The sequence below is a fragment of the Lactuca serriola genome, chromosome 4, assembly GCF_051521515.1.
Source record: "Lactuca serriola cultivar US96UC23 chromosome 4, Lser_US96UC23_V15, whole genome shotgun sequence".
NCBI classification, from domain to species: domain Eukaryota; kingdom Viridiplantae; phylum Streptophyta; class Magnoliopsida; order Asterales; family Asteraceae; genus Lactuca; species Lactuca serriola.
Genome location: NC_136411.1, coordinates 230,927,031 through 230,938,583, shown reverse-complemented (window position 1 = coordinate 230,938,583; position 11,553 = coordinate 230,927,031). Strand labels below are relative to the sequence as shown.

General features: G+C 42.8%; 1 protein-coding gene across 1 annotated transcript; it reads left to right on the top strand.

The window, feature by feature from the left end:
- Nucleotides 1-633: 633 nt before the first annotated feature.
- LOC145099226 (flavonoid-6-hydroxylase-like) lies at nucleotides 634-10,005 on the top strand. Its single transcript, XM_079036818.1, has 5 exons — nucleotides 634-684; nucleotides 934-994; nucleotides 1,816-1,841; nucleotides 1,932-2,376; nucleotides 9,614-10,005. Exons 1-5 carry the CDS (start codon nucleotides 634-636, stop codon nucleotides 9,952-9,954), a joined length of 924 nt encoding a protein of 307 aa, XP_078892944.1. The 3' UTR covers nucleotides 9,955-10,005.
- The last annotated feature ends 1,548 nt before the right edge of the window (nucleotides 10,006-11,553 follow it).

Sequence of the window (11,553 nt, the reverse complement as noted above, 5' to 3'; positions counted from 1 at the left end):
ATGGAATATCCCCCTCAGGTCTGTGTTTAGCTTTGCAATCCTACTTGTATCACGTGCACATCCATTGATATATGAAACATCTATTTGATTCCCACTAAAAATAAGGGAAGGTAGACAGTAGACACATATACAGTTGAAATCAGCTTACGATTACATCTTTAGTCCTTGTGTTATAGCAATACTTTTAGATTTGATCCAAAGAGGATTATTTTTTTCCATTTTCAGGAATGATTTGGTTGAAACAGGGACAAAAGGAAAATAAAAAAGGTTCCTTGTTGTACAAGATCTAAAAATATCATTATAGTCCAGGGACCAAAAAGGAAAAAAAAGATTCGTTGTTGAACCAGATCCAAAATATCAGTGGAGGACAGGGACAAAAATGTAATTTACATCATAATCTAATCAATGGTTGGAACTTGAAAATACTGGACAACTGAGACGAACTTATAGCAACATGAAAGCTATTTATTTCTTCTTTGTTCATAATATCACCAAAACTTCATTTAAATCTTTTTGGTGTTTCGTTTGGTTGAAATCTGAATGAATTGTTATTTTGTCACATGTTTTGTTGACAAAATTGGAATGGAATTCAGTTCCATTCCTTTGTATATTTCTGTTTTTAATTGAATATAAATGATAAATGGCAAAACTACTCGTTTTTGTAGAACACAAAATGGAATTCAGGTTTTGGATATTATAAGCAATGATAATTACCCTTTGAAAAAAATATGTATTCTTAACAAGGAGAATTCCTTGGGACTTAGAATGAAATGTTTGAATCAAAAAGGATTTTGTGAATTCCAACTGAATTCAATTACATAGTCTTTTACAACCAAACAATGGAATGGAATTCCAAATCCCATGGAATCCAACAAACCAAACACCAAAAAGATTTAATTGGGTTATTTTTGTTGGTTGTTTCTGTTTTTGTAGATTCTTGGAACAGGGCTAATTTCTAGGACAGAGTTTATAGATAACAAGTCACAAGATTGGGGTAAGATTCCAATCATTAAACTTAAAGAAAAATCCAAATTTAATGATATATAGAAACTGAATTATGAATAGTAAAGATTCATTTGGTCTCTAATTATCTTTCTTTAAATATTCAGTTACATCATTTTCAATCTATGAACTGTGCTGCATTCCATTCAGACTCCTGTTATATGTCTATTTTCATTAGAGAAAATGAGACCTGATTAAAATCAATATTGCTAAATATGACAATATATGTTATATTGTTGCTAGGAAACTTGATATTTTCTACTCGCAAATTGAACATGAAAGTTCATTGATTGAAAAAGTTCAATTCCAAAAGTTGAAAATTCAAGAACATACAGAAATACCGAGGAATAAAATAAAGAAATCTATTAGATTTTGCCTGTTATTAGCATGGATTGAATTTTTTATTAGCATTGGATTCTGAACTTAAGTTACGATCTTTTTTCTTGGCACAATTAGATTGAATAAAGCCGACAATTGAAGACCTAGTCGTCTTGTATTGAATTTTTTTTAACATGTTCATAAAATCTTGTTAATTTGCCAATCAACTACTGTTTATCTAAAATGGATTGCGTATTTTTTATTTCAGAATATTATATTTGCCTAATCATATTTGTTAAATGAAATATTTGATTTATTTTAATAAAATGCTATCATTCCATATGAAGCACCGACAGTTGGCATTAGTGTGCTATGACAGAATTAATATTCGATTATAAATAATTAAAACTATTAAATTTATTTTTAGTCGTGACGTTTTTTAAATAAATATTGATCATATTAGTTAGTGTTATTTTTTATTTTTATGTTTCATAGAAGCATCCAAAGTGTTACCCTCAAGGGTAAATATGTCCAACAGACTGATGTAGACGTAGATATAAACCCATAGGATCCACTTTATTGTTAAAGGTTGACATGATTGATCTTTTGAGGATCACCATAAGAATTTACTGCGATTATCTATCGGCAAATACAACCATGCATTCAATTTGCTCCATGGAGTTCTACGTCTTAGTATCGGCTATTGTTGCAACAATCTTTTTCTCTATTCTTGTACACTATTTGCTACTCCCTATCCTCCACAGAAAGAAGGAAAACACAGGGAAGAACCTAAAGCCACCACAAGCAAAACGTGGGCTTTATCATTGTTACTTTACAACCCAAAAGCATTAGAAACTGCAAAAGATGAAATTGATGAGCATGTTGGAAGGGACAGACCGGTGGAGGAGTCGGACCTGAAGAACTTAGTCTACCTCGATGCCATTATCAAAGAAACTCTATGGTTATACCCAACGGGTCCTCTCTCAGTTCCTCACGAGTCACGGGAGGACTGCATTGTGGGTGGCTACAACATTCCAAAAGGAACTTGTCTGGTGGTAAATTGTAACACCCAAAGTTTTGAAGGCCAAGAAAGGAAAGAAAACCTTAATGTTAAGGGGCCACTCGGTGAGTCAGAGCGGGATCCGGGTCGGGGAGTAAGTGACCGACTCGGCGAGTCGGCCAAGGTGACTCGGCGAGTCTGGTCTGTGCATGGAAAACCCTAAATTCAGGACTTGGAGCATATATAAACATCTTAATCTTCTTCCTAGGGTTCCTTACTACCTCCTTAGCCCTGGATACCAAACCCTAGCCGCCATATCCCCTATTTGAGCCTTGGAAGGTGCATTAAAGCTTGGAAAAGGAAGAAGGAACTTGGAGGAGCAAGAAGGGGCTATAGATCTGGGATTGTGAGTTCATTCTGAGCACTTGGAGGTAATAAACTAGTTCCTGGACCCTTTTTGCACCTAGATCTATGTGTGGTTGTTGGGGCTCTTTAGCCATAATGTTATTATTTTGAGTTAAAAGCCGGATCTAGATAGAGATGCACAAAACCCGAATCCGATCCGATCCGATCCGGATCCGAATCCGATCCAGTTTTGCTTACATCATCAAAAATCCGATCTGGTCAAAATCCGATCCGAATCCGGTCAAAATCCGATCCGGTTCCAACCAAAATCCGAATCCGATTTGAAACCGGTTTAAACCGATTTTAGTGGGTTTTAATCGGATTTTGGGGCGGATTTGGATCCGGTTTTTAGCGAATCCGGTTTACGATCCGGTATCAAATCCGATTTGGAATATAGGATTAGGATCCGATTGAAAATCCGGTTTTAAATCCGATCCGATCCGGTTTGGTCAAAACCGGTTTTGACCCAATCCGGTTTCGGATTGGATCCGGTTTTGAATAGTGAAACCGGTTTTTGTGTGCATCTCTAGATCTGGAGTTGCTACTTCAGATCCAAGTGTGTTATGGACTGGAGAAGCGTAAAGTATCAGCCCTTGAGTTGATTTTGAAGCCCCTTGGCCTTAAACCCTAGTTTATGGTGTATTTTGCCTATATCTCCATCTCTACACGTAAAGTTTGCAACTTTACGTGGGGGATAGGCTTGGGAAGGGTAGATCTACAGTTTGGAGTCCATGCATGACTCAAAAGTCCTCTGCATGTATGTAGATCTGATTGGATTCGGCGAGTCATTCGAGTGGACTCGGCGAGTACCATGAAGATGAGGAGGAACTCGACGAGTGGAATGAACAGCTCGTCGAGTCGGATGATGTTGGGCATGAACTCGGCGAGTTGGATGAACAACTCGTCAAGTTGGATGAAGATTGCCTGGTACTCGGCGAGTATGTTCTTGGACTCAGCGAGTCAGGTCGCGAGGCCCCAAACCCTTCGAGTTGAGACTCGAATCAGTGAGTCGGGTGGAGACTCAGCGAGTTGGACAAGTCAGGACTCGGAAATCACTGAACTTGGCGAGTCATGGACTGACTCGGTGAGTCGTGTCGCAAATGGAAAGACCCTAAGTATATGAAGTCGGCGAGTCAGTAAGTGGACTCGGCGAGTAGGGTTGACCTGGAAGGGTTGAATTTGACCAGGACTTTGACTTAGATCGGAATTGACTTGGTTGGCTGTCGGGGGTCAGTTAGTCTAAGTGTTGCATTGATATTGATAGCTCGGGGAGCAAGTAGAGCAGGAGTTCAGTGAGTGGTCGGGCAGTAGCTAGTGGGATCATCAGCAAGTTCAGCTAGTGCAGGTGAGTTTCCCTTTGTATGAATGGGTCTACAGCCACAATGCCGGCCCATGTAGTTATAAGTAGAAGATCCGGGGGTTAGCCCTAGGCACAGTATGCTAGTATGATATTCGGACGAGGTCTAATGATAGAGGGCGGGTGCCCAAGGAATGGTTTATGTGATAGTTTATACTTGTTGTCTGTGTGATACTTGTATGTGCCTGGTAGGGAGGTGAGTGTGGGCGAGGTCCCGTATCTCACCAATAGCAGAGTGTGGATGGTGTTCCACATCTCAGTAGCGGCAGTCTAGGGCCAAGGCCCAAGTTAGGAAAGGAGTGAGGGTGGGTTGGGCCCGTATCTCACTATCAGCAGGAGTATGGACGAGGTTCCATGACTCATCAGTAGCAGGACACGAGCGAGGCCCAGAGATAGTCGAGGCCTTAGAGCAAGAGCCGTTAGTATATGTTTAGCTTGTGATGTTATGTGATATGTGTATGTGCTATCATATGTTAGTGGGTGGGGCCCTGTGATAGGCGAGGCCTAAGTGAAACAGATATGTATCCGAGCGGGGCTCGAAGCCAGGCGGGGCCGTTGTAGCGGGCGAGGCCCGAGGTAGGGGGTGAGGCCCAGAATAGCGGGCGTGGCCCAGTATGTGCAGTATGTGGTTATGTATGGTATGTGGTAGGGTGGGGAACTCACTAAGCTTCGTGCTTACGGTTTTCAGTTTTGGCTTCAGGTACTTCCGATAGCGGAGGGAAGAGCTCGGGGTGATCGCATGGCACACACCATAGATTAGACACCCTGGGAATGTTTACTCTTATAATGAGCATGTGTTTTGAAAACTTATACTCAGATTATGTATTGGAATGATATCTTTGCTTAAATTAATGTTTTATTAAAAGAAATTTTTGGTCTTAAATTTTGGGACATTACATAAATTAAAGTAATGTTTTATTAAAAGAAATTGTTGGTCTTGAATTTTGGGACGTTACAAGTTGGTATCAGAGCCTTGGTTTGAGGGATTCGGGCATACTCTCGGGTGTGCCTGAACTCAAACTGAGGGGTTGGATAAAAAGTTTTCAAAAGCGAAAAGACAGTTTTGTAAAAAGAATTTTGAGAACGAAAAACAGTTTTAGAAAAACAAAAAGAATCCAGAAAGAGAAGAATTTTGAAAAGAGAAAAAGGGGTGTGGTGCATGCAATCAGCCGAGCTCAAGTAAGTACCCCAAAATACCCATACAAGTTTATGTTATGATTATCCGTTGATAGAATAGCATGCTAGAATAGGACTAAGGATCTAGGGATGATGCCTTATGTGCATGTTATTTGTGCTTTTGAGCTGGATAGTAGTGCTGATTAGACAGTAGTAGGATAGCCTGTTTAGGTTATGCCTGAGTTATGAGTTTGTGTTACATGCTAGTTCAGATTCTTGCTATGTGGAAATGATTTCTTGAGCAGGTATGCAATTTCCATTTTCAGTTCTTTTATTTGTGCATGATTTTATTGTTATGGTTCTGCATCATTATCGGTATGATTATTTTATTGTTGAGCAGTTGATTGTGATCGAGTTATATGCCATCTGCATACCTTGGATATTTGTATGGTAGTTAGGGGATGTGCTCTATTGAAGAAGGTTTCGAAGGATGCAGTAACTGTAGCATGCTTGGGAGGGACTTGGTATGTCTCACTAGATCGGGGTTGTGTAGTGTTAGAGATGGATTGATTAGATCCCTAGCTATGTAGGCTTGGGTTCCTCAGTAGATGGATTATGGAATGGTAGCAAGGATTGGGTTTTCTCTTTGAGCATTGAGCAGCAAGGGGTAAGTAGGATCGAAGTAGGGGAGAATCCTCCGAGTATGCAAGGGTAAGAGCACGCAGACCTAGAATGAGTGCGCGACCTCCGAGGAGGAAAGGAAGTAGTTCAGCGTTCGATGGATTGAGGATTTCAGGGTTCGGAGTTTGAGAAACTCCCCATCAGCTAGAGCGTGTGTCGGTAATGGTTAGTTCATGGTTGGGAATTCAGGTTATGGGTCGCCCGTAGGACTCGAGGGAGTCAAAATGAGGATCTTGAGAGCTAATGGCACATGGGTGCCTTCATGTCGGCAGTCAGTGGTAGGAAGTGATGTGAGACTACGGGGCAGCCGTAGCATTCACTAGCAGTCAGTGGTGGAAGTGTTGTAAGACTACGGGGCAGCCGTAACATTCACTAGCAGTCGGCAATGGATGGTGATGTAAGGCTATGGGTAAGCCGTAGCATTCCTTAGTAGCTTCGATAGCGGAATTGGGGCGAGGCCCTTATTTCCCAGTGATCAGATGGGGATCAGGATGGGTAGTGCATGAGAATGATAGGGAGTTGCCTGTATAGCCCTAGCGAGGTGAGACCTTGGGAGAGGCCGCTCCAGGATATAGTTGGGTGAGACCCGTGGGCGAGGCCCGTATGAGATTAGCAGTGTAGATGAGACCTAGGAGCAGGGTTGCTTAGTAGTATGGTTGGGTGACACCCGTGGGCGAGGCCCGAGCAAGAGTGAATAGACTAGTTGGACTAGAAGGATAGAGGCAGGTGGGACCCGTGGGCGAGGCCCGTGAGTTTTAGTAGCGCAGGTGGGACCTGGTAGGGACCTTAGTGTCAAGATAGGGGATCGGGGATCCTAGTTTTGTAGTGCCTGAATAGCAGAATTGATTGAGCAGTTATAGGTGGTCGAGGTTTCTTTGGAAGTCGCTGAGAGCGACTAGTGATGGTGTTGGGACTAGCTACCGGTGGGAGCCGGTAATCCAGATAGTGATAGGTTGGTAGGGACCAGAGTGCTCTCAGTTCATCGGGAAGGCAGATGAGGAATGGTAGAAATATCCGGTCAGTAGTAGTGCGGGTAAGCGGTTTATGGTGGAATTCAGTTAGTTGAGTCGAGGGGTGCTCGACACCAAGTTATGACAAGAGAGGAGTGTCAGTGTCAGTGGTTACTGGCGGTGATGACCTATACTGGATTTAGCGGGAATAATGGATTGGTGAAGATAGGATCTTCACAGTGACAGAGGAGATAGTTTTTTTTTTGGAGCATTGCCTTGGGAAGACAAGGGAATCGCGTGAGGAAAGAAGGGGTGAACCCCTATAGGTTCAGTTGCAGTATTCGGAAAGTACCAGAAGGATTGTCGGTTGAGTAAGTTGTGTATCCAGAATGTTCAGGGTCAGGATTGACCCGAGATGATTATCCGCAAGGAGTGATGCTAGTCAGAATGACCAGGTGGAAGACCAGCGAAGGTAGGCAGCTGGTGTTGGAATAATTGGTAGGGTATTGGAGGCAGATTGCAGGCGGTAGGCCATGGCAAACTTCGAGGACGAAGTTTAGTTTAAGTGGGGGAGAGTTGTAACACCCAAAGTTTTGAAGGCCAAGAAAGGAAAGAAAACCTTAATGTTAAGGGGCCACTCGGCGAGTCCAAGGAGGAACTCGGCGAGTCAGAGCGGGATCCGGGTCGGGGAGTAAGTGACCGACTCGGCGAGTCGGCCATGGTGACTCGGCGAGTCTGGTCTGTGCGTGGAAAACCCTAAATTCGGGACATGAAGCCTATATAAAAGTCTTAATCTTCTTCCTAGGGTTCCTTACTGCCTCTTTAGCCCTGGATACCAAACCCTAGCCGCCATATCCCCTATCTGAGCCTTGGAAGGTGCATTAAAGCTTGGAAAAGGAAGAAGGAACTTGGAGGAGCAAGAAGGGGCTATAGATCTGGGATTGTGAGTTCATTCTAAGCACTTGGAGGTAATAAACTAGTTCCTGGACCCTTTTTGCACCTAGATCTATGTGTGGTTGTTGGGGCTCTTTAGCTATAATGTTATTATTTTGAGTTAAAAACCGGATCTGGAGTTGCTACTTCAGATCCATGTGTGTTGTGGATTGGAGAAGCGTAAAGTATCAGCCCTTGAGTCGATTTTGTAGCCCATTGGCCTTAAACCCTAGTTTATGGTGTATTTTGCCTATATCTCCATCTCTACACGTAAAGTTTGCAACTTTACGTGGGGGATAGGCTTGGGAAGGGTAGATCTACAGTTTGGAGTCCATGCATGACTCAAAAGTCCTCTGTGTGTGTGTAGATCTGATTGGACTCGGCGAGTCCTTCGAGTGGACTCGGCGAGTAACATGAAGATGAGGAGGAACTCGACGAGTGGAATGAACAGCTCGTCGAGTCGGATGATGTTGGGCATGAACTCGGCGAGTTGGATGAAGATTGCCTGGTACTCGGCGAGTCTGTTCTTGGACTCGGCGAGTCAGGTCGCGAAGCCCTAAACCCTTCCAGTTGAGACTCGAATCAGTGAGTCGGGTCGAGACTCAGCGAGTTGGACAGGTCAGGACTCGGAAATCATTGGACTCGGCGAGTCATGGACTGACTCAGCGAGTCGTGTCGTGAATGGAAAGACCCTGAGTATATGAACTCGACAATTCAGTAAGTGGACTCGGCGAGTAGGGTTGACCTGGAAGGGTTGACTTTGACCAGGACTTTGACATAGATCGGAATTGACTTGGTTGGCTGTCGGGGGTCAGTTAGTCTAAGTGTTGCATTGATATTGATAGCTCGGGGAGCAAGTAGAGCAGTAGTTCAGTGAGTGGTCGGGCAGCAGCTAGTGGGATCATCAGCAAGTTCAGCCAGTGCATGTGAGTTTCCGTTTGTATGAATGGGTCTACGGCCACAATGCCGGCCCATGTAGTTATAAGTAGAAGACCCGGGGGTTAGCCCTAGGAACAGTATGCTAGTATGATATTCGGACGAGGTCCAATGATAGAAGGCGGGTGCCCAAGGAATGGTTTATGTGATAGTTTATACTTGTTGTCTGTGTGATACTTGTATGTGCCTTGTAGGGAGGTGAGTGTGGGAGAGGTCCCGTATCTCACCAATAGCAGAGTGTGGATGGTGTTCCACATCTCAGTAGCAGCAGTCTAGGGGCGAGGCCCAAGTTAGGAAAGGAGTGAGGGTGGGCTGGGCCCGTATCTCACTATCAGCAGGAGTATGGACGGGGTTCCATGACTCATCAGTAGCAGGACACGGGCGGGGCCCAGAGATAGGCGAGGCCTTAGAGCAAGAGCCGTTAGTATATATTTAGCTTGTGATGTTATGTGATATGTGTATGTGCTATCATATGTTAGTGGGCGGGGCCCTGTGATAGGCGAGGCCTAAGTGAAATAGATCTGTATCCGAGCGGGGCTCGAAGCCAGGCGGGGCCTAGAGCGGCGGGGCCGTTGTAGCGGGCGAGGCCCGAGGTAGGGGGCGAGGCCCAGAATAGCGGGCGTGGCCCAGTATGTGCAGTATGTGGTTATGTATGATATGTGGTAGGGTGGGGAACTCACTAAGCTTCGTGCTTACGGTTTTCAGTTTTGGTTTCAGGTACTTCCGGTAGCGGAGGGAAGAGCTCGGGGTGATCGCATGGCACACACCATAGATTAGACACCCTGGGAATGTTTACTTTGATAATGAGCATGTGTTTTGAAAACTTATACTCAGATTATGTATTGGAATGATGTCTTTGCTTAAATTAATGTTTTATTAAAAGAAATTTTTGGTCTTGAATTTTGGGACGTTACATAAATCTTTGGAAAATGCAACGTGACCCAAATATATGGTCAGATCCCACCGAATTCAAGCCTGAGAGATTCTTGACCAGTCACAAGGATATCGATGTCAAGGGAAACCATTATGAATTGCTTCCTTTTGGTAGTGGTAGAATAATGTGCCCTGGTGTTTTATTTGCCCTTCAGGTTTTGGGTTTAACGCTAGCTCGTTTGATACAACAGTTTGTGCTCAAAAAACCATCATACGAACCTGTTGATATGACTGAAAGCATGGGGGCGACTATTGTCAAAGCAACACCACTTGATGTTGTTTTGGGCCCTCATTTACCCACTGATATGTATAAAGTCGGTTAGTGATATATCAACTTCAAATCGCATACAAATCCCATTCAATCAATCATTCTCCATAAAAGCAATAATTATAATGGGGGCAAGTAAAATAACCCAATTATGAAAGCCACTGTTGAACGTGAATGATCTTGATTATGGTTTTTTAATACTCCTATTATTTGTATAGTAATTAATAAAAGCTTGATAATTAATATGTAATGATGTCAAGTGGTTGCATTCTACTCATCTCGTTTATATATGTGTTGTGTACCGATGACATTCCTTATGATAATGTTTTCATTGTCACAATTAAGTTTATATATGTGTTGTGTACGGATCAAAGAAGCTGTGACAACCCGGTATTTCAAGTCAATGTAATGACATAAGCCAAATATTGTAATCTATTTTGATTGAGTAAATAAATAAAAATAGCTTCAGAAATGAAAATATCAAAAGTCTCAATTGGGATACATAAAGTAATAGATCTTGTAACTAGGTTTTCAGAAATATAAAGAACACAAAAATCCGAGTTTTAATGAAGAAGTTATGACCAATCGAAAATCCGCAGCAAAACCGGTAATACACTATTAAAGCGTAAAACGCGAAATTTTAATAAAATACTTTATAGCCTTAAGTACCTAAACGAATGTCGTAGATATCTTTAAACGTGAACATACATAGAAAGAACGTCCAAATCTGACTTCGTATGAGGAAGTTAGGATTTTTCTAAGTTTCGGAGTAGCGGTAGACAGCTAAAACTCGAAATTGAGATCGAGCGACAGTCAGCCAACACAACCTAAACGAGAATCGAAGATCTCATCAATAGTAGCACAGCGATAAAAAGTCTGACGAAAACAGACATCGGATGAAAAAGTTGTGGATTTTTAACGGACTTTTTGTGTTCTTGGCCTATTAAAAATATATAATTAAAAATAAAATCAAAATTTGACGACGAAGTCAAAACAAGAGTTATAGAGTATATTTTCACCTACGCGTGGATATAAAAAACGTCAAAAACGGAGCTCGTATGCGAAAGTTACACATTTTAGAAGTTTGAGGCACACAAATAGAGGACGGTTACGCCCGACGTAACTTCGGAGTACGTCCAGCGTAGCCGTACGGGGTCTCGGATCAGCCATGTCTCCCATACGCCCCTCTACCCCCGTCCCATCCGATGTCCGGCAGACGAGGAAGGCTTCATGCATGGCGTATGCCTCGCGTAACTCTGGAGTACGCCAAGCGTACGAAGCCTCTCACACCCCTATAAAAAGGATGCGAGGGTGTCGGCCATTTTTGCTAATTTACCTCCTTTCTCTCCCACTTTTCACTTCCGAGCCCCTCGAGACTACCCTGAAGCCCCGGTTACGTATCCAAGTACTGACGAAGGTCCGAAGCTTCGAAATACCCGAGAAACTCACTTGCTTCCGGTCAAAGTGCTGCCCGGAAGAAATCTCATTTTCTTCAAATCATAAATCTTTCCAGGTGAGTTCATACCCCCATATTTTCACACTTTTACTATATTTTAGGGGGATAAATACAAGTGAAACGCAAGAAAATCTTATGTTAAAATGCAAATCGTTACATATAGTTTTAAATACTTTATCTACATTTGGTGTATAAATG

Bases quoted from the DNA above. Each gene is read 5' to 3' on its own strand.
- LOC145099226 (XM_079036818.1), top strand. From the start codon at position 634: ATGATAAATGGCAAAACTACTCGTTTTTGTAGAACACAAAATGGAATT. The intron at 685-933 runs GTTTTGGATATT...CTGTTTTTGTAG, and splicing joins GAACACAAAATGGAATTCAG to ATTCTTGGAACAGGGCTAAT. The intron at 2,377-9,613 runs TAAATTGTAACA...TGGGACGTTACA, and splicing joins AAAAGGAACTTGTCTGGTGG to TAAATCTTTGGAAAATGCAA.